Raw genomic sequence first — 24,227 nt, 5'->3', positions numbered from 1 at the left:
CAAACCAACAATAGCAAAAACTTAACCTTCTCAACATAACATTTCAGCATCAGTGATATCGAGGTAAATTTTGAATATATACAGCTTGTACACATAGCACTTCACCTGGTCACATAATAACAATTTACGACAGAATCCAAGGCAGGAACCACTTAACAATTTGACTTCAGTGAAGAAAATTGTTGATAGCAACAAATGGTGGATCACCATATTATACACCCATTGTTCATTCCAGGGCTCTGAAAACAGATTTGAATATTTCTTCTTTTTTTTAGAATGATAATATTGTGGCTGATGTTCAAATTAGAGAAATTTTGCAGATTACTTAAATTTTATAGAGAGTGACTTCAATGTGTATGAACACAACTTGAAATACTTAAGAAATCAACCTCCAGTCATTAAGCAAAACTTTGTATTATATCAATCTTTCTTTCCTTTGCAATAATAATAATAATAACAATAATAATAATGTACACACTATTCCCTGCTTGTTCATATTGATTGCTTTACCTTAACAAAATTCTACATACATGTAATCATACACAAATAAACTTGCCTTGTTCAGTAAGCTCAATAACATGCTTGGGTATAAATTTGTAGACAAATTATCACATCTACAATTCAAATCAAGTAATCACTTGGAATTGAACACTCCTGAGTGCCTTGGTATTTACTTTTGAAACTGCACTTTCATAGCAGCTTCATAACAATCAGACTTATATCATGCACAAATTCTGACAGGCAGCATGCTATGTTAAAATGTTATCATGTCTCGTTCTTGCAAATCTTCTGCGGTAGAATTCATGACGGGAAGACAACTTTCTATTCTTTACTTTATCACAATTCTGTCTCCATGTCCACGTTGCACTATTGATGTTCATGCAAAAGGAAATCTAAGAAACAAAAAGAAAGGATTTCTCATAGTTTTCTAGTTTTCTTGCAGCATTCTTGAAAACAAACAAACAAGTGAGTTGCAACCTCTTTCCTTTGGGCATTTTACAAGCTAGCAGGCTTACTCACACAGTTTGGATTACAACAGCGCCACCTTCTGGTCAGAAATGTCCAGTCACACCTCTGTCTATAGGCCGACCCAAGTTTAATGACCCCCAGTTGAGCAATAATTGTCCAGCTTTCACATTGCCACTTTCACTTCAAAATCATTTCTACTCATCTGGAGACCATAATACTTGTTTGTGTATATATTGTACATTGTATATCGTAGATGTCTACATTATGTGATAAGTACCCTTTTGTCAGTACTGATCTGTGATGTTCTTTTTTTTTTCTTTTTAAGAGACAGATAAACCAGCAGTCTCTGTTCTTGTGATGATTAATTATTTTCAAGAGCTGTCGGTTTTTGATACAAGTTTTTAATAATACCCTACTACAAATATATGGCTCCGTATCAACATTTTTTGTCTCATTTTGTTTCGATTCTCATCTTCCTGATAGACAATTAACCCTTGACCTCTGATAAATTGTTAACAAACCAAAAGCATCCAATCCATGGCTGTAGGTTTCTGTATAGTTCTCTGGTAGTCTGACTTACAGTCCTTGAGTTACTGGCATCACTCTGGTTTGATACAAGTTATGCACAGACACCAATCACTGGAAAACTCAAAAGCATAAAACCACATACTGGTAGGCCTATAATAAATAATAGAATTCTGTGATCATCTAATTCATGAGGATAAAACCGACTAAGAGTGACTTCCGATCACTGTTTCTGCCTATTGTGTTTCTTATGTATATGATCATACACTAAAACTGCCAGTGCCATGACGAAGGGTATCTTTGATACACCAAATTATAACACTGTGTTGAAGACTACTGTCCCAGTGTATAGAAGACAAACACCTAACCCAACATTATTGTAATCACAGCATTGTCCAGTTTAGTATCTGACTCTGTCATAAGTGAGTGACTTTGAATATTTACAGGTATGGTTTGAATACAACACTTAATTTTTGTCATCACAGACATACACGAAACACCACACAAATTAAATGATATAAATACAAATCAGATAAAACGAAAAGATGATTAAAGGGAATACAGCATGCTGGGAATTAAACACACAGCAAATGAATTCACAGCTGAGCTACCACGGTATTACTTATCAAATTTATACACGATTTATTTTTTTTTGTCATACATTTTTTAAAAGAATTTCATTCAACAAAATGAAACAGAGCTTTTGCATGCATGCATACTAGAATATACTGATATGTACTTTAATGTAAATATATAACTCCCTATTTATATATTTATATATGCAAAATGACTTTCAAAAATGTCATTCTATGCACACCTCAGCAGGAAAGACAAAAGCAGGCAGTTTGTGACTATGAATTCCCTTTATGCCTGAATTAAATCAGTCATTGATGACACTATCTGAAGATTGGCGACATCAAAACAGCAAAATCAAATAGAAAAAAAGTTATTTCACTATATGCTAAAAGAAAAGGTACACTGCTGATTTCTCTTCAGAATGACATTACAAATTATAAGACTTTGCAAGTGTTGCATAGACTTGAATACTTCTACTCACTACTTAAATCAACATTTATGACTCCTTCTTCTGAGATTCACTAGAGTTCTATCTGTTTTGTAGCATAAAAGCTGGCTACATCAAACTAGAGAAAAATCAAGGCATATATGTATTTACATTTAACATAAGACACGAAAAAGCATCACTCCCAAAGAGAAAAAAACAGAGTTGTAAAATTTGCATTTTTACTTTTTTTTCCCCCTAAAAATACTGTTGTCATCATTCTGAACAAATTTTCATATCAAAATTCATTTATTTCAACAAAGCACACAGTAACATAGTAATCAATGTTGATGGATATATTTTGAACTGAAAAACCACAAGAAATTGTAAGAAGTTGACAAACAATTTTGATAATCCATCTTACGACATTTACTTTGTGTCCCCTGCGTAACAATGCATTCCACCTCATCTATGAAAACATGGCAAGGTCACAGTGATCCAACTACGCAAATTTGCTGTTATGCTTATAAAGATGGCTAATATTGCACAATCATGCATGGTTCTTGACACATAATATACTCAATCATCTTGGAATACTTAGTCTCAAAATCAAAACCCACCTCCTCAAAAACATGATCTACTAATTCTCCCCTACAAAACAAAACCTGCGAGTTGGCATGCACAGTTACTTCAGATTATCTGAACACAATACACGCATGTTCGACAAATGACTCAGCGCAGGAGGCAAGTTGGAGTGCACTGGTTTCGACATTCAAAGTGTAGCTTACAGCAGCTTTGCAGCAATATTCCTTCCTCACACGATTAACCTCTAGTGAATGGCATAATATCTACATGTATCATACACAACAGTTAACAAAAATCACAGATGCAACACAGAATTTTGCCTGTGATGATAAATCTGTTTCATCCAAGCTTTTGGAAAATTCAGCCCCATGCTCTCAAAATCTCGTACTACGTCAGCACTTCACCACTGCAGGCATCCAAAACCAATGAAAGTCCTGATCAACTAAAAAGCGTACTTGTCAAGGACAATTTAACTGTGTTTTTATGTTGGTACTTTCATGTCTAGGTGTGTGTGTGTGTGTGTTTTCCTAGCTCAATGCAATTGAAGTCCAGATATCTTAAAACCACCTCAAGCAGTGAAATATACATATCAAATGCCCTTTCTTGCAGGATGCAGGTTATAATCACACAAGTTTTTAATAAATGACATCAATACTAAACACATCAACCAGCATGTCAGTAATAGTGTGCGGTGCGGTAAATAATGAGACTGCTATAGTATAGTTATACGTGTACATACATTGTAACTGTAATATGAATGATATGTAGAAAAAAAAAGGGCAAAGTAACAATACCACACAGAAAGATATGGATAGCAATAGACAGATTACAAAAAGGAGTAATATAATTAGAAGATGAGAGTATATAAAAATATGATATATATGTATATCCCCCAGGGAAAGTAAAAGCACATAGCTGATTTAGAATCAGGTGAAATAATACAATATGTTCATATATAACGGTTTATAGCAAAATAGCTCTCATTTACAGCATACATAGGCAGTGTCAAACTGCACAAAACACATTTGTCTCTCAATTCACCTGCAGTTAAAGAATGGCACTGCTTTAAAACTTTCAGCCATGTGACGACCTCACCATGACCCCATGTCAAAGTTAATGCGCTGGTAGTGATTACGGTGATACTGTAATCATTACCAATGGTTTCAAGGTTGCTTTTATTATTAGAAATTATGCTGCAAATTGTCTGCGCACTACTACATTTCTCTTGCATGCTATCAATGAGTTTTGCAAATATGCCAAATAAAACGTCCACAACATGAATACAACATTGTATAACCAGACTTTGGCTGATCAAACAAGTCTGCTTGTTTTCTACAAAAAAATGGTAGCTCCACTTCACTGATAAAATCAAATTTCTGGTCACGTGACCCCACTAAGGGTCAATTAGTGTGTGATAAATAATTGATGTTTAAAATCATCTTGCATTAACAGTGAAGTCTTTCAAGGCCACATAAAAGTCTGAAGAAAAGAATATCCATTCAGCACTTGAGGTTGACATAAGGTCATAAGGTCATAAGGTCACACTCTAAAGTCTGTATCCCAGTCTAAGGCACTTCTTGCCATTCCACACAAAATTTGACTGAGCACAATCACAATTTGTAAATGCCGTCACCACACAAGCCTCGGAGAGGGAGATAACATGGCACAACCTCGAGGCTGTGTTGGGAAGGGGGAAAGGTCAAGGGTCGTACGCAGCAAACCTGTGCAGGGGTCGGGGCTCTTACTTGCCGACCTTTGCCACGCTCACCTTGATGGTGTTCATGATGAGGTTGAGGACCTCGCCGCCCTTGTAGCTCTCGCTGGCGTCGATCTCGCTGCGCAGGGAGTGGTAGACGTTGTTCATCACCTTCTTGACCTGTGGTGAAAGAATGGGCAGGAAAAGTGTGGGTCAAGACCAGGCGGAAGGGTGTGATTCAATCATATCATTCATAATTTCAATTGAAATGGATTCATCTCACATGGCTGCTAAGGAAGCAATAATACATCTGAATGTAGGCAAGCACAGGGCTGATGGATTCACGTCCCTTCTTGGGGGGCATTTCATCAACTGTTTTGTGAGTGATTTTTGCTGACAAATCTGCTCTCAGCCAATCAAAAGCAAGAATTTCAGTAGCTTATAAACAATTGTCAGTGACTGACAAGTTTCATGAAATGCTGCCCCTGAACTCAGCTCCTGGTGAGAACTCCAGGGGTCTGTTGTGTAATAACCTGAGAAAAACTCTGGCAAGAAATGAGAACTCAGGTTGATATGATACTGCCATTGATTTCAACACTGGAAAAACTCTGTTAAAAATCAACCTGAGTCTTTTTCATGTAAAAAGTTTTAAGCAACAGGTTGCAGGAGGGGTGTAATTCAGTAACACCATTCAAAGTTTGAGTTGCAAGGATTCATTTCACATGACCACTATTAACCCGTTGTGGACGGTTTGATTTTGCTACAACACGCATTTTCCATAGACACCTGCCTGAGTACACTTGGGACTCGTCCTCAACGGGTTAAAGGAAGCAATAATAGGTCTGAACATAGGTAACCAAAGGGCCAAAGGCTCTCTAGGTCCCCTCCTGAGCAAAGAGGCAATGTGAATACCTTTCTGTGTTTATTGGTATATGTATTACTGATGCTGCTGGCAGACTTAAACCTGTGGCCTTAAGATTCAAAATCTGTGATCTTAACCACTGAGCTGCAACAGTTTCCCACTTTGACAAGACCATTTTTGTTCTATTCACTGGTACTGAATAATTTCTTTTCATACTCATCAGGATTGAAATATGCATGTCACATCCATCTACATTGTTTAGTCATGTCAAATTCTTGAGACAGTGAAAATTGTCATTTTGTAAATTGTGATAGAAATGCATTTTTGTTTGTTTGGTTTTTTTTTTCCAGAGATAAACAAAGACTTTAATAAAGAGCAATGTGGAGGAAACAAAACATACACAAAACACATATATAAAATTTGGAAGTAAACACACAGTGGGAGAGACAAGAATACAAAGAGAGAGAAGGAAGGGAAAGAGAGACAGAGAGATGGGGAAAAAGAATGGAAAAGAAATGGAGAAATGAAGGATAAAGATATTAAAGATATAGACAGAAAAAAATGAAAGGAGTGAAGGCTAGAAGAAGGGTCAATGAAGAAAGAAGAAAAATGGAGGGAGAGAGAGCAAGAGAAGAGGAGAAGAGAGAGAGAGAGATAGAGTGAGTGACAGGGGGGCTAACCTCATCCACGATGCTGGATTGTGGTATCGTTGCTGACGATGCGGCAGCAGCTGCCTTCTCTTGGATCAGCTCTTTGATTCTCGTCTCGTAGCGCTCCTTCATGCTGACGGCTCCAGAGTGCAGACTCTCGTACTGGGTGAGAAATCAAACAAAAAGGACATCAACGAAGACAAATGACTGATGCCTGCCATTGTGCAAACTGGCTTGTGGAGAGATGCAAACATTCACTCCAAATATTGCCATGCTCTGCTTGCCATGAAACAACAAATGTATGGTAAATCTACAATTTGAAGAGGTGCAAGATATTCATGCAGAGGGACTGATACTTTTGGGGCAGTATCTTCAAATCAAGTGCCAGCTTAATTGCATCTTGGAAATGACAGAATCTTTTCCATGCCTCAAAATATTAGCAAGTTAAAAAAAAAAGAAAAGAAAGAATTCCCTTGGACAGAGGTTGTTTTGTAATAGGCAGTATCATCTTAAAGGCATAGTTTACCATTTGCAGATGAAACAAAACCCCAGCATTAGTACTTTAAAGTAGTTCTAAAATGAGAGTTAGAGATAAAGAGATAAAGAGATAAAAATAACCACTGTAAAAATTTGAATCTGTATAATCAATGTTAAGTATTGTTAAATTCATAAAATGTGAACAATAGGTATAATAAAAATGCTTCCTGACTAAACCGTCTACATTTATGGTTTATTGAGAAAAATACAGATATTTCCCTATATTTTAGGCTTTATTGAAAAACTGTTTTATAGTAGGATGTTTTGTGATACAACAGACCTACACATATGCATCAAATGTGATTTTGTGAAAATTTTTGAAATCACTGCTCCTAGAGGTAAACTGGACCTTTAAGTACCACCTATAAGTTGGAAAATGTCATGCTAACAGAGGAACAAATATGCAGGAATTTCTTTCTCTACACTTGTGAATATTCACGGGCTGCTAGTCAAAGAGTAAATTCCCTTGGGGGACAAAATGTTGGCCAAATGTGCTCTGTATGAGCTTTTCTTTCATCCCTTCTCCAAACTCTCGCCTATGACTGATGGAATTCAAGTGCCTATTGATTTGCACTCATTTAACTTTGTATAACAAGTAACAAATATATACTTTTCTCAATACAGAGGAAGTTTCAAGGCCATTGTCTTTTACATTTGAATGCTGGCAAAAGTAAATTGACGCATTTATTATGTATACAAGCGGTGGCCTCTCTGCTATACTGAGACATCTTTTCGGTCCATTTGACTAGACCCTTTACTCAGCAATTTTTTATAGTAATATTGCCCTCTGAAAATGTGCTTTGAACATAACACCATGTAATCTCCTCCATACTACTTTCAACTGATGAAGTCTCTGAAATGGGCAGTGACAAGCAGTGATGAAACTTATGAAGCCCCCTATCTCTCTGGAATAACTATTTGCAATTTCTCTTCACACACTTATCAAATTTGATCCCTAGGCATGATGACATACCCTCCGTATCAAATGGAAAGACATATGAAGGTTTCTTGCCCTGCTTATTTTTTGTTTAAGCTTCATCAGCTTATATGGGAAATGCTTCAGTGCAGTTTGTATTAAATCATCATTACAAAAGAGGAACGTGTTGGCAAATGGTAAGTCTACAGAATGAGCAAGCATCTTTCACACTCACCTTTTCTTTCCAGACTTCCATCTCGTCCAGCTGTTTCTTCAGTGATCCCACTTCGTCCTTGTTGTCGTGGTTCGAGCGGAGCGTGATCATCTGTGTGCCAGGGGGAAAAGAGAGATAGATAGAGAGAGAGAGAGAGAGAGAAAAGAGAAGGAGAAAGAGAGAGAGAGGAGAGAGGTGGGGATAAAGCCAGGCAGTTTGCAGGTGGTGCCAGCAATTTGATGCAAGATTTGGGTTTTGTGGGAGCACTGCTGCAGGCATCAAAATCACGGTGATTGTAACCACGGTGATGACAGTGGTAAATGATAAAACAATAGTGATGATGATGATGATGATGATGATGAAGAAGAATGATGATGGTCATACTGATAAAGATAAGGGTTGTGAAAGGAATGATGACAATGGAATTGACATTGGTGACAGTATTACTACGTGTAATTATGATGGTGAAGGTGATGATGATCATGTTGATAAAGATGGCGATGATGATGATGGTAATGACAAGTATGAAGGTGATTACAATGTCAGTTGTTAAGACTCTGATGTGAGATGATGATGATGGTAACAGAAATGGGTATGACACTGATAACAGTATTGATGTTAAAGGGCAACTACAAAAATGACTATGATGAGGTGGTGGTAATGTTGTTAATGATGATGGTGATGATGATGATGATGGTGATGATGATGATGATGATGACACTGATTACAATGTTGAAGATAAATGTCCTTTCCACTGTCACTGAGGCGACAAGGAGTATGTACCATGGACGTTGTTGTGATCATCAAAATATATGTTCCCCCACGCAAATGCTGATAAGTGCATGATTCACAAAGTGTAGACAAATACACGCAATGCATCCGCAATACAGTTTTAAATGTGTTGTTGACTGCCAAGTTTAGATTGATCCCAAACATACAATGTAAATGACACACTACAGAGGAAAAAGATGGCTAAATTTCTGGGACCCTGAGAAAATTGAATTCTTTCATAACAAATAACGATGAAAAAAAATAAAACAAACAAAACAAACACTGCATATTGATGTTGTTCACAAACACAAGAGGGAAGACATGGTTAAAACTATGAAACCCTGGGAAAATTTTGTTTTTCTACATAATGAAAAATGTGAGAAAAACTAGATACTGGTGACAGTCACAAACAAAAATGACCAACAAAACAGGTTTGAAACTTAATTTGCCATCACTGTGTAGCCCACTATCTTATTCAATAACTCCAGTGTCTAGGGATGGTTTGCCTGTTTGTACAACTATCCCCTGCAAGGAACCACAAATATAATGTCTAAAAGTTGGTGGCACCAAATCTGTAAAATGGGGAAGGCTAATGAGTAAAAAATGTTGATGATGATGACATCATATAAATGATAATGACACAGACATATGAAGAAAAATCTACTGAATGAAAGAAAAAAAAAGAAGCAAAACATCACACTCAACAAAAATTAAATATGCAAATGCCACTGACAAAAAAACAAACAAACAAAAAATACAAACAGAAAGCAGCTGCAAAATGAACGTCAGGCAAAGAAGAACGGCAAAAACCTAATGAAAAGAGTTATTGAAATTCTTGGCAATCTACAGACCTTCACAGGCCACTTTCCTGAATCTAATTCCCCTCATTTCACACCAGATACAAGTATTTCACTGGATAGTTTTCGCGTGTTCATACATGTCTCATCCTACAGAATATAACAGTATGTCTACATGTGTATAACAGTGACACTACACGTAGATGTGCTAGAATCAATGCCATACCAGACAAGGCACAGAAGTTGTTCCTTCACATTTTGAGCTGGTGTTTGATTGACAGTGTGCATCACTTGGCTGTCAAGAGGTACATACAATTTCTGGTAGGGCCCTTTGATAGAAATAACCTGTTTTGTGATTGAGATAGATGAAATGTGAAGGTCTTTCATATTCTACTTCCTAGTGTAATGCTCATAATACCTGTCTTTTGAACCAACACTGAGCACGACATCCATCATTTGGCTGTCAAGAGGTACATGTACATACAATTTCTGTTAGGGCCCTCTGATAGAAAATAATGTTTTGTAATTGAGATACACGTAGATAAAATTTGAAGGTCTTTCATATTGTAATTCCTGGTGTAATGCTCATAATATCCCTCTTTTGAACCAACACTGAGCTCAACATTCATCACTTGGCTGTCACTTTTGTTAGGGCACTTTGATAGAACATAATCTGTTTTGTAATTGAGATAGATGAAATTTGAAGGTCTTTCATAATCTGATTTCTGGTGTAATGCTCTTAGTATCCCTCTTTTGAATTGACACTGAGCACAACATTCATCACTCAATGAGGGCATGACTCTGCTCATGGAAAGCTGCACTATCGTATCTTACGGATTCATCGTCAGGGTCTTGGGCGGGGCTGCCTGAAGCTGGGGGTAAGGAGAGCTGACGGGGGGATGGGGTGGGGTGGAAGTTGGGAAGTGGTGACAAAACAAGAACAAAGTCTCAGTAAACGTGAACCTTGATGTCGCCTTTGGGAAGATATTGCGTTTGAAAAGGGGTGTCCCTCCCTCCGACCTTGGAATAATTTTGTGATGGCTGCATTGAAAAATTCTTTCCAAGATTGATGGTTACTCAGTACAAATTGTGGTTGAATTTTTGAAATGAATGGTCCTTTGACATTCTACAGACATTCGGATGGCTCTCGTACTTTCCTCTTCTAGATACAGGTATATCCTGAAAGTATAGTTCACTTCTTCATAGTTGTTTATTCATGCAAGCTGACTTTTATATTATTCTGTTTTTTTTTAAACATGGCAACGGAACAGGTGTGCCCCTTTCGTTGAGTGGTATGACTGATCAATTTTTGCAACACTGATAATTCTCACTATAATAAGACAGAGGAAAGGACTGCAACACAAGTTAACACATTGAACAATCAATACAACTTACTACATGTACAATTGCAACTGCCACAGCAACATCAAAATGGACTGAATGATTTGTAGTTGTAGCCTCATATAGTGTGTCAGAGGCCCAGAGAGACATGTAATTATCATGAATTACAGTAACTGCAACTACTATGGCCTTTAATAAACTAAGAGCTCACACCTGATTGGAAGGTGTCTGGCTGCTGCCATAGCAACCGCATCTATTTCAAGTTGCAACTGTTATGTACTCTGTGTTTTACAACACGGAACCCCAGAGCTGCAATTGCAGTGAATTGATGTAAAGAGTATGATTGTGTAGAAAAGTCAGTCTTACTCTTTATACCTAAATGCACTAGATGCAAAAGGATTGTCTGGCAGTTGCCATAGCAACAATATCCCTTGAAGTTGCAACTGTTGTGAAGTCTGTGTTTTACAAACGGAACACCCGAGCTGCAATTGTAGCAAATCACAGTAAATAGTAAAATTGTAGTATACAATTCATGTAGTTAGTCGTACTGTTCATATCTACTGTAGATGTATGAAAAAAAAATTGACAAAAACTATTGGTTAAGAAAGGAAGGATGAACGGATGGATGGATGAGAGGATGGAGGGATGGATGGAGGGATGGATGGATTCGTGGGGGGAACCAACCTTGGACTCGGTGGAGGCCAGCTTCCTGGTTAGCTGCTCCTTCTCCTCCCGCAGGTCGCTCAGCTCCCGGTCATGCTTCTCCTTAGCCTGCTGGAGGAGGCGGTCAGAGCGGTCCCGCCACTGACCCTCCAGCTCTCTCTCCACCTGGGCAACCTGGTAACCATGACAACAGGAAATACACAAATAAGGGAAAAAGAGAGAAAAAAGAGAATAAAAATGAAAGGAATTATGTCATCAACAAACCTGATGGTGATTACTGTACATGTGGAAATTAAGTGGAAATTTTCGCGCATTTCGCGCAACCAGACGCTAGTGCAAAAATAGAAGCATGCGAATATTTTTGCATGCCATATGTTCCAGTAGTTAATGTCCTGATTCCGCAGAATCAAAAACATGCGAAATCCATCTTACCTGGCTGAGCGCAAAAATTACTCGCATGAAAATATTCACTTTTACAGTATAAGCACCCATTGCTTCTCTATTATACTCTGCATGTTAAAATTATGATGGTGATGAAACTATGATTGTTGCTCAAGAATCTACATGTAAAGGAATGTAATGAGATATTTTACAGTAACAACAATAACTATTACTGTTAATCAGTATACTTCTTATCATTATCAATATTTCGCAGTATTATCAGTATCGTAACTACAATCATGACTACAATGATGTTATCTAGGTTATTGTTACATGTGTGTCTCTATTATTAGAATTAGTTTTATCATTACTGTTATTATCATTATTATTACTATTGTTGAAGACATCATCTTTATAAGAAGTAGAAATATCATTATTTTCACTATTGCCAATGATATTATCACTGTCATTATTATCTTTAGTTTGTTGTTACCAGTAGATTTAAGTATTATCAGTACTGTCAATAATGGTCATTATCAATGTCATTTTCATTATCTTTATTATTATCATTATCATTATAATCATACTAACCTGCTCTGCAGCCATGGCATCAGTGGAAGTCTTCTGAAGTCTCAATTTGCTCTTCAGTTGACTAATCTCATCCTATTCACACAATTCACCAACAGAAAAAGGAAAATTGTTGAAAAAATATGTAAAATTCTTCCAATAAATCAAGTACAAGCTTGTACACATTGATTACTGGTGCCCAGAGAGGGGTCTATGTCATGAATTTGGATATAAATAGAAAATTGATGAAATCGAAATGGCAGATCACAGAGATTTCAAGTGAAATTTGACATGCATTATCAGGAGAAAAAGTTAGGCTCAAGAGATATTGCTCTGATAAAAGAAACTGACAACGAGTTGCCTGTTGAAGCCTGGACTGCAGTCAAAATCTTGCTGCTCTTCTTTTATATATTGCTTGAATTACAGCACTATGGTGAAAATAAAAGGAAACAGAACAAAACACTGTCTGACATTCGAATCTTTACAGATAGAGATTAATTTCATAACTTCATAAATAAGGAAATCAACCCACTGAGAAATACAACTCAGGTGCATGTATGCTACACTCAAAAGAAAATTAAAATAAAAGAGAGAATTCTGATACATTTGAAATAACAAATAAACTTAACAAGGTAAACTACAGTAGTTCTTGACTACACTAATATCAAAATAAAGACAAAAGGAAATAAAGAAATAAAAATCTCTCCAAATGAAACAATAAATGCCATGCAGAAAATAACTGAACAATCAAAACATAGATTGAAATGATAGAAATTGTATTAGTTGCACACACTAGCTCAAATGAAAGTCTTGATTAGTAACACATAAACTACAATTCAAAGGGACGACTAAGTAAAATTGAAATTTTCAACTTCCATGGATTGAAAGAATGGCCTTGAAAGAAAGGGTGATTTAAAAATCTTTAACTTAAATGATGAATTCTATGGAAAAAAGAAATGGGTGGGAATAGATCCAAGTTTCCCATACCTCATACGTCCTTTTCATTTCATCTACATCCTCCTCGGATCTTTGCTTTTCGGCCGCTGCTTTCCTCTTCCGGTCAATAAGATTCTGGAAGTTTCGTTGGAACGAGGATGAGCGTGGGGAAAGAGAGAGGAAAATGGCAGGTGAGAGGTGTGTTTTTAAAGGCCACTCATCTCAAGTCAGCTGAATGTTAAAGTGTCTGGATTGTAAATACAGCCCTGAAGTAATTGTCAGGTGTTTCTCATTAAATGCTGGGGAATGGGAATATCGCCCCTTTAATGGGCTCTTTACATAGTCTTAGGGGCACGTTGAGAGGTTGTGAAGTTAGAGGCAAAATGGCACATGCAGACAATATTGTAGGCAAATGGCTGACGTCATGTCTGTTTCCTGTTACATTTCTTCTCGGTACAACTCTGACGAGGAGGGATTTCTTTTCCTTCCTCATTTTCTGTCACAATTGTCTCGTCTCATTTCCTCTTGTAACTCTGATGGATAATGATTGATTTTCCCCAACTGTTGTTCCCTTTTTATCATTGCTGTCACATTTCCTTTCGGAGCATTGACAAGCAACAATTGCTTCCATGGTACGTGTACAAGTGCATGTCATTCTCTTTCTTTCCACAGTAATATTAAGGACCTCATCCAATCAATCATTTGCATCTTTGCCTGGCACCCCCTGTTTCACCTCTGTATCATCCTTATGGGTCCATAATTCTCTTCTTTTCTGTTGAGAGCATGAATACCAGAGCTCTGAACACATTTCCATTTGGGTCATCTCAATTTCACACACAGAAAGCAAGCAAAGGTATTTTCACACAAATCCAAAAGAGCAAATCACAGAACACGACATATATTCACCGATACAAGCATGCGCACAAATATCTGTAATATCTGCTGCATGCATAAACAAATATCACACTTCACAACTTACACATAGGAACAAGGAATATCTCACGTCCGACAACTAATTACCAGTCTCAATTTACTCATTTTTGCTTTGGACAGTAATTCGGCACTAATACTAAATCAGAAATTTTAAATATTGCAGAATTTGGTCTAATTTCTCGCAGAGGAGACATGAAAACGTTGGGTGAAAGTCTGCAACATCCCAGTTTACACTGGCTTTTTCCCTTCAATATGCATACAATTTGCATAATACATTTTGAATGATACAAAAACCTGAAATGGTCTGAATAATGTCCAAAAACTTTTCAGATAACTGCTCCTCCAAAGTCTGACAAGTGTAGACTTAAAAAGACATTGTATTTGACTCATTCAGGTGTTTGATAAGACTATGAAAGAAAGTTTCAAAAAGTTTTTTTTTTCTAAGGTATTTGTGAAAAACTGCTTGGATTAAATTATTGATGTGCTTGTGCACTAAGCTCAAACTTTTGGGCAATGTCATTTGCATTCAGTGCAAAACTCCCCCTAAAACAGCAACAAGAAATTAAAAGTTTGAATGCAAAAACAAATGAACACCATTTTCAAAGCTACTTTGTATTACAGTAAAGTTGAAGATATCATTAAAATCATCACATATGTTTCAGTGATTTCCTTTGTTTTTTAGTAGCTTGAATCTCAAATATCTCAAGTTGATAAAAAAATAGATATACACGTACTGTATCAGTCTTTACATTTACACTCCTCATATCTCAATCCTCATTTCAGTTAGACAACCCCATTCAGATGTGTAACAGATACTGTATGCTACAGTCCCACATATAGGCCACTATGATACAATGAGGATTACACAATCCCCAAACAATGACAGTTACAGGACGACTGTGCCGACTAGAGAACAAAACGGACTATGAAATGTGCTGACTGCCAAACAAGAAAAAAAAACAAAGCAAAAAAAAAAACCAACACACCACATACATTAAGAGCTACTGAGGAAAAGTGGCAATTGCACCTTAATGCTTTGTGTACCTCGAGTCCTGATTGGCCCACAGAAAACCCCATAGCATTGTACACGCAGTCCAAAGTCACTGGCACAGAAAGGGTAAACCCTGTTATTTAAAGCAACACCAACCTTCTCCAGATTATCCTTCTCAATCTTGATCTCGGAGAGTTCTTCCTCCAGCGAGGTCACGCGGTTCTCCAACTGCTTCTTAAGCTGTCTCTCATCCTTGAGCGACCTCAGTACCTCCGTGTATCGGTTGTCGTTTTCTGTATGGGGGGGGGGGGGGAGGGGGTTAGTGGGGTCAGACATATATATTGTGGGTGCGCTTTCAATCTACTTCTGTAAATGCACAAATATTCACTGTTCGATAATTTTCATAGTCTTTGATCTACTTTTGGCTACGTATCATGTGCAAGAATCTTTTGTCTTGTCAAAATCAGTAGAAATCATTGTAATTTTTGATGACAGCGAGTCTCTTTAGAAATGGGGACACATACACAAATTGGTGTTGCATGCCCCTTTTCAAAATCAACCCTCCCTGTTTTTTCATCTCAGTAGGAAAATCTCTGTAATGTGACAATGAGTATGCAAATTAGAATACAGAGTACCAAATCATGATGTCATAGCAGGTTGTCATAGCCATTCATTGCCATGCAAACTGGTTCTAAACAACGTAACCTGGCCCCAAGTACTAATGCGCCTACCTGGTTCCAACCCAAGCTACAATGTATAACAAAAGACTGTGACACCATCACTTGTATGTATACGTACTCTATTCTCTCTCTCTACAGTGGGACTGTTCTACATATTAGTGGGACTACACTGTATTAAGAGACGGACCTTTAAGCTGCTGCTTTAGCTGGTCCAGCTCGCCCCTGTTTTCATGCGAGTTGTTGAGGGCGCCGTTGAGCTGTGCCCGGAGCTGGTTCTCCCTCTGCTGTACGTTGGAGAGCTCCATCTGAAGGGAGCTGATCTTGGACGTCGCGTTACTCAGCTCTGACGTCATGTGCACCTGGAGGGGTTGTCGGGAGAAGAGGAAAAATTCACTGATTGGGATTCGTCGCAACATTCATGATCGACTGAAAGTATGATTCCACACAAAGTTGAAGTTTGCTTTAATGGGCAGAGTACAAATCAGACGGACAAGATGGTGGAAGTTTCATCAAGTCTGCCCTAAAAAAGAAAGAAAGAAAGAAAGGTTGCTAAAGTTCCTAACCAAACTAAAATGAGTGATAGAAAGTCCAACCTTCTGAAACATTACTTTAAAAAAGGGGGCATTGGAGTTCAGGGCTTGTTGATAGTGTACCAATTCCCCCTTTATTGTACACATACACAAATTAGGGATATCAAACTATGGATTAAAAAAAATCAAGCAACATCAGACAGAAAAGAAATGTACATATACATTGCACGCTGTAGGTCTACAAAAATCATGACAGATTTAAATAGGGGATGATTATGCTTTCAGGAAATGAGTAAACCAGGTATTAATGTTGCTGACTCAAAACACATATTTTGAAGCCTGCTGGGAAATTGACCTGTAAAATTCTTGGGTTTTTGTGACGGAGGGTCTCTTGCACAATGTATCTGTAAGACATTTTATATGGAAATAGAGGTACAAACTTGTTGTCCTACTTGGAAAGCATAAATAGTATAAAGAGATTGCTTGCTACTGTATACAGGACAAGGAGAATGGGGCGTATTAAAGTTTCTTTTACGTGTTACTATGATCAAATAGGGTAAAGGGCCTAAATCACTAGTAAGATGAAGTATTGTTGGAATATCAAAGTCTTTCATTGAATGAGGTCATGGGCTATTGGTCAAAGGCTCCATGCTTGAAGTATGTCCTTATGCATTGTCTGAGTGGAATTGATTATACAATGTACACTACGCAACAGTTTCTTGCACTATGATATTTGGAAGCAGACCATCGCAGGAAACATTCTTCAGTAATTTTACATCTCAAAATGGGGGAGGGGCCATCAATCTACCAATCAAGTTCATCAATCAACTACTGTGGAAGGGGCTTAAAATCTACCAGTCCGCATGTCTTTGTAGGGTCAAGCAGGTCAACTGGGTGTGGTGGAGGAGTGGCTTGGGGCTAACAATCGAATGCGAGAGAGATGGGGAGGGCAGGACGGGGCGGGGCGGGTGATACGGGCCAGAGTGGGGCATTGTCCAGGCAACCGGGCGGGTGGATCATCCAGGCATCGGCAGCATCATCCAAAACCAGCATGACTAAATCAAAATCACGTCAAATTACCAATTCCTGGATGTGTGCTGATTTCTTTACCTTCTCCTGCTCCAACTCGAGAACCCTCTGCTGGGACTGAGTGGCTGTCAGCTTGAAGGAGTCGTTGGTCTTCTCCAATAATGAGTTGCTCTGCTCCACAAATCTAGTGCAGAACCAAACATCGATATCGAAACATCAAAATGAGAAAGAGGAAGCATTTAATTTGAAACTGTAATACTTTAGAAATCAAATATTAATTCAAGTTTCCACTGCACATGCAAGGAAAATCTTAAGGGGGATGGCTAGTAACTGATCAGTGAGAATCAGTGGGAATGCTGGGGAATGATTGTTCCAATCCTTGTGGGATTCATTTAAGAGTACACTGTACATTACATATCTATTGTTGTGTGAAAATTATTTGTTTCAGAATGGTCTCATATTCAACTAATGTGCAGTTTGATATTTCCAGGTTAGCATGCCTGTACAGTGACGGGTGATTAAACTACACATTACTCGAATATGAGACCATTCTGAAGAAAATAATTTTCACACAACAATAGATATATAATGTACTCTTAAATGAATCCCACAAGGATTGGAACAATCATCCCCCAGCATTCCCACTGATTCTCACTGATCAGTTACTAGCCATCCCCTTTAAATCATCTCCTCAAGCATGTTGTCACATTCATGGAAGAAAAAAAAAGAAGTTCAATCAGTATGTTAAATATGTCATGCTTTAAAATCTGGGTTGGATTTGTTAAGCCCCACTGCAAGTAAAATTATAGCTTCACTAGAAACAAAGCTTGTCATTAAATCTACAGAAATCAAAGTGAGACTTTGTCAGGCTATCCATCCTAATGCATGTCACAAGGTTATACATACGGACATATACAGTATGGTCTGGACATTTCAAATGCTAATTATAGAAAATAATCAAATTCAAAATTCCTCTGAGAGCCTTCCTGAATATACATGTATGAGACATCAAAGGAGCATCAATTTAGCTTCAAGACTTTAAAACTTTCTTTGAATAATTCCTACGGAAAGTATATTATTACTGCAATGTCGCTCAAGCTTGATCATCTTTCTGTTTTGATTAAAAATCAGTTAATCTTTGAATCTGAAAGTGCTCCATGGTGGAGAACTATTTTTTTAGTATCTACAGTAACCTTATATAATTAAAGTAGGTCAAATCTTTTTGCTCTTTCTGTATTCTTCAAGTGACACTCCCTATTATGCCATGTTTAGAATTAGTCTCTGGTCATTTTTCTGGAAGAATTTTGGCTCCAACCGCCCACAGCCCCCCTGCAAAAAAAGTAAGTGTTTATAATTCATATCTGCACTTTGTGTAGACTTGCAGACTCCAAGCTGTACCTCCTTTCACTTCAGAGGCGGAAATTCAGAGCAAGAATTGACAGAGGGGCTTCTAAAAATGGTATATGTGGTGAACTGACCCACCCCAGGTCCAGCTGTTGTCTATGTTACCATGTGGTTGAAAAACCCACACGTTGTGGTGAGCCCACATAGCCCTCAAACATGTGCAATGCTCTTGCGCGCTCAAATCTCCCAAGGTCATTCCCAAACCAGTAGATTTGACTGCCACACGCATACGTGTATGATCATTTTGGTCAGCTAAAAACAGAGAGGGGACTTAAGAAGAGAAATCATTCTCACAGAAGAAGTTGTTTCAGAAAATACAAGTTGATATACAATGCACAAGATTTGTGAAAATTTTGAAAAGAATTTTGCCACACGATTACAAAGAAAGGAATTCATGTACGATCGAAGGATAGTAATATCATCTCTTTGTGACTTATTATGGGCACCTTTAAAAACAAAAATGTTTTGACAAGGCTTTTGACGAGGACATCTTTGCATATAATCCCTTGTTCCTCTCGTATACAAGAGATCCGTAATATCTGTTTGTAGTTTGGAAAAAGGAATAAATTTCCATCATTTTGGAGAGTGTCTATGGACTTGAAGACAGTGCTATCTCAAGAACATTACTGTGTAGAAGTGCTCCTTTCAGGAAAGTAATATTAAAGGGATGGTATAGTTTCGGTTGAGATGGGGATTCAGGTTTTAAATTTTTGCAAGATAATTAGAAACCATTTTCAATATATGAAATATTAAAGAGCTTACAATTCTACAGTGTAAGAGGAATTTAAAGTTTATTTGATGAAAATTGGTTTTGAAATGGCTGCGAGATATTAAAATCAAAGTGAAACAAAGTGGTCCAAATAATAGGTGGGTCCCACCTTTGAATAGGACTTCTTTATTGATGAATATCTCAGCTATTTGAAAACCCATTTTCATAAAATAAACTTTGAATTCATAGAATTGTATGCTCTTTAATATTTCATTTTAGTGGTTTCTAGTTATCTCGTAAAAAATCACAATTCAAATCCCCATCTCAATCAAAACTATATCATCCTTTTATCATAAGTGACATTCAATTTGAAATCCCCCATCCAATTAAACCTACTGAAAACATGATGGATTGAGGGTTTCTCTGTAATGCCTATACCACATTACATGTTAGAAGCCTCTCTCTGATATTCAAATGGCTGCACGTCCTTTGATATTTAGGCGATTTCTCTTAATTTCCACAGTTCTGTTGTCTGTTTGGTCCCTTCTTGTGACCCAACATGACCTTTTCTCTTTATGAAAAGTTCTCCCACAATGTTGCACAAAATCTGGGAAATTTATGTTATTTTGCTTTGCGATAAGAAAAAAAAAATCCTGGCATGCTTCCTATCAGACAATTTCATCAAATCAGACTTAACATAAGGAAATCCACATCTTGTAACTTATAAAAAGGAGCAAAGAGATGGAATATATCATATAAATCAGTCTGAAAAGAAAAACAATGATATTTCCTGGGGCAAAAATTGAAGAATAAGAGACCACCTGAAAGTTAAGATTGTTATGAAACTGCAGAACACAAATGTGCATGAGGTTTTCAAAAGAAAGCATGCTGAAAATCATGCATGCAGCACCTTACAAACACAGTGTCATTTTACCAAAGGAAGCAGGCTTTGATTTATATTAGTCCATCTGAAACATTCATGTTACATTGTATACTCAAACAGGCATCAACTCAACTTACATACCCCTAGTCTAAAATTCCCTAGTAAACTTCAACTGATAAACCACATATTGTCCTAACAGGAAGACTTCTCAGCATTAAAAGACAACCGGAATAAACACGGTGTATCAATGTTAATAGCACATGCCTTCTTTCCATTGTTGATCACAATAATGACTGTTTACTGTTTTTATTGACTTTACAAATATATCTAAATACATACTTTTTATAGTTGTTGTTGTTGTTGTTGTTGTTGTTGTTGTTGTTGTTGTTGACGGTCAATACGGTTATTGTCATTTTACATGTAGGAGGAATGTCATTGACAACAACTTGCAAATAAATATACATGTATACAGGTTGTAAAATACTTGAGAGAAATGGAATTTCAATTCCTCTTCTTGTTGAAGAAATAATGCATATTCCAAGGTTTGAAATATGGCATTTTTATGTATGTTGTACTGCTTGCAAGATTAAAGGCTTCCATTGAATGGTCACAATTTCCACTTTCAAATGAAAACTTATACTGATGTAAAAGTGTCATCATCTATGTGTTTAAGGACAGGCATAAAAAAGGAGTTGCTTTATAAAGGCGGGATTTATCTTCATCCAGACTTCCAAAACATGGCATGCAAACGTGCAAACGAGCTGGCATGAGTGTCTGCCACGATGCTGGGAATGCTACCCACTTTTTAGGTAAGCCATCGTGGTTTACTCCCTTGGAATTATTCCTGCACAGAAGCGAACAACCGAGGTGGTGACATGGGGTTAGACATGCCGTCGAACCGACAGTGGGCAATGAAGCACAACACTGGAGTTGAAAAACACATCACACTTTGTCGCCTCAGAGCACAAACATGCCCTAAACTTTCCTTGAAGTTAATATTGCTGAAATTAGTTTCCTTCCATTCAATGAAAAATGTGTAAATCCCAAATAAGTCATGCTTACTTGATAAAGAAATGTTTAGAAGCCGTCTTCTGGCAAAGACGGAAGTATGTTGCTAAGTGTTGACTTTGTTAAAGAGTAATGACTCAAAGTCACAATGTTAAAGACTCAACAATTTTGGTTTTCTATTTTTGGTCAAGAAAGATACAGGTACGTTTAAATTTGCAATGACTGCTAAATTATTCATATCAAGAGGAATATGATACTGTCCTATGCCAGCAATATCAGTTGACTCACATGTATCTACCTGTAACACAATAAAATTGAAGGACAATTCCATGATGAAATCATATCACACAATATGTGATATTTTAGTAGCAGCAATTTCACTTGGCCTGGCTGGCATTCAAACGCACAACCAATTCTATTTGTTCAAAAGTCTAATCTTTTTTAAACATTATTTTTTTTTATCTTGTAATGATCTGAGAACAGCACAAGTACTTCCCCAACTCAGAAATTAGAACAGGACTAGTGGAATGCTATTGAGGATAGAATTGCATGATGACAGATTTATGTCTAAAATGAGTCTTCTGAAAAGGGTACAAGGGAGAAAAAGTGTGCCTCCCATCACCACAAGACCCTGATAAAATCACAGACCCTCAAGCAAAGGAAATTGCAAAATGAGGTGGCTTGGAGGATGACAATGAAAAACTGCGATTTCTGATTGAGACTTTAAAGTTTGGAATTGTGATACATATCAGTACTACCTTCTGTCCATAAAAACATAATTTATGATAATATACAGATTTTCTTGTTTTCTGAAGCAAGTTGTTTTAGCATTTGTCAAAAATCTGACCAACTGTCATAAATTATGGAATACCATGAAAAAAAAAATAAAGAGAAGAAAATACTGGTGAAAACATTTGCAAATTCATCTGGAACACTTTTTAAAATTTTGTCAAAAATTTATTGGTACAGTGTAAATTTCGATAGACAAACACTGATAGATATTTTTTGTGAATGAAATTGGTTTTATAATTTTTTTTTCTAGAAATTTTTCTACTTTAAGAGCAAAAAACAAACAAACAATCAAGAGTATTGCATGTGCATAACTCTTATGATCTCTCTCTTAATCTTCACTACATAACAAGTTCAATGTCACTGTCTAAAAACATTATTCAACTGGTGACCAACTTCCTTAATGCTTGTGCGACTGGGCTTTGTAAAAGTTTTTTTCAAAATACCAATATCAGACATTCATTGTCTAGGTATCTATCAGGATTTCTAGATGATGAATCTCACATATGAGACGAGCCCCAATCACTGCAACATGCTATCATCACAGCAGCACATTCAATACATGTGTGCTGGACTAACACTCAGTTCACTGGCACTTATATGCAATGTAGAAATCTCAGTCAGCATGATAAACATGAAATTCTTTACATGCAGTTGAAAATAAAAAAAGCTTAAAGAAACAAGACAGAACATGAACGGTGTGAAATATATTTTCTGGCCAGCATAACACCTCGTACTGTACATCCACAATATAAGGTCAGTAATATCAGTAATATTGCTGTCAATTGCTTCTATCAGCATCCAAGACTTCCCTCATTACCAAGGTCATCACTTCTAAAGCACTGTAACGCGGAACTGACTCAATCCACAATGAATATTTCTTACAAAATTCTTTTCAAATGAAACACTCTAGGTATCTGGAGCAGATTTGTGTGCAAGCATTGGGAGATGTACATGTACTTGTATGAGGTGATAAATTTGGCCCCTCATACGATATGCATAGGAGATCTCAGGAAACATCACCATTTTGTGGAAATACTTGAAACTGCCAATTCCATGACTTTTCAAACATCTTCTGTCAGATAAACATGAATACAATATCAAATTTTGACCTTCATATTCTATTTAGATCACACTAAAGATGAAGTAGAATTTCTCTATTATCCTTTCTGTGCCAGGGACTTTGGACAGTGTGTACTATGCTATGGGGCTTTTCTATGTTAAACAGCACTCAAAGCAAATACGGGGTTAAGAAGTCCAGGGATGGAGGGGATACTCACAGCTGGTTCTTCTGCAGGAGCTCCGATATCTTCTCGTTCTGGTTGTCGATGCGCGCGCTCTTCTCGTACACCTCCTTCTTGAGCCGCTCGTTCTCCTGGACAATGCGCTGGATGTTGGACATCAGCACCGTGGCTTCCATCGACGGTGAGTTAGAGGGCAGCTGCGGCTGCGTCGTCGTCGGCGCGCTCGTCTGGATGTGGTCCACCTGTCGACGAATGGCATCGCGGATGAGGTGAAAGCGCTTTCGGCGTGCCACATCATTACGGATTACAGGGTCGATGGGCATTTCTGATTCTATCACCAAATATCACTCTGTGACTGTGACAGATACAATCAACCTCCCAAATTTCCCAAGCAGAGTCACATCTGAGTGCTGTAAACTGTATGTCAATACTGCAAAGCACATCAATCATGAGACCTGCTGTATTATTTGATGGAAGCCAATACTCACACTCAAAGTTCATTGGCTTCTTTTCACAAAGGCAACAATCTTGCCAAATTTTGCAAATCTGCTTCAAACTGACTTCATCATTTTTCACGGGTGACTTCCACCTGTATTGTACTTCTGAACAAAAATCAT

The 24,227-nt window shown here is 37.4% G+C and overlaps 1 protein-coding gene across 1 annotated transcript in view; it reads right to left on the bottom strand.

Moving 5' to 3' along the window:
- Positions 1-24,227, bottom strand: part of LOC139718436 (FK506-binding protein 15-like) — a 150,014-nt gene that overhangs the window by 8,288 nt on the left and 117,499 nt on the right. The window contains exons 17-26 of the mRNA XM_071629907.1: positions 23,647-23,852; positions 17,655-17,757; positions 16,202-16,373; positions 15,491-15,627; positions 13,462-13,545; positions 12,499-12,570; positions 11,548-11,700; positions 7,976-8,065; positions 6,318-6,449; positions 4,848-4,955 (exon numbers count right to left, since the gene is read on the bottom strand). Coding sequence (XP_071486008.1) covers positions 4,848-4,955; positions 6,318-6,449; positions 7,976-8,065; positions 11,548-11,700; positions 12,499-12,570; positions 13,462-13,545; positions 15,491-15,627; positions 16,202-16,373; positions 17,655-17,757; positions 23,647-23,852 — 1,257 coding nt within the window. The remainder of the gene's footprint in view (positions 1-4,847; positions 4,956-6,317; positions 6,450-7,975; positions 8,066-11,547; positions 11,701-12,498; positions 12,571-13,461; positions 13,546-15,490; positions 15,628-16,201; positions 16,374-17,654; positions 17,758-23,646; positions 23,853-24,227) is intronic.

Source organism: Diadema antillarum, unplaced genomic scaffold (genome assembly GCF_040938485.1).
Source record: "Diadema antillarum isolate AM-2024a unplaced genomic scaffold, OU_Dant_1.0 scf00000094, whole genome shotgun sequence".
NCBI classification, from domain to species: domain Eukaryota; kingdom Metazoa; phylum Echinodermata; class Echinoidea; order Diadematoida; family Diadematidae; genus Diadema; species Diadema antillarum.
Note: the sequence above shows the minus strand (reverse complement) of the source record. Positions and strands in the feature narration are given on the sequence as shown.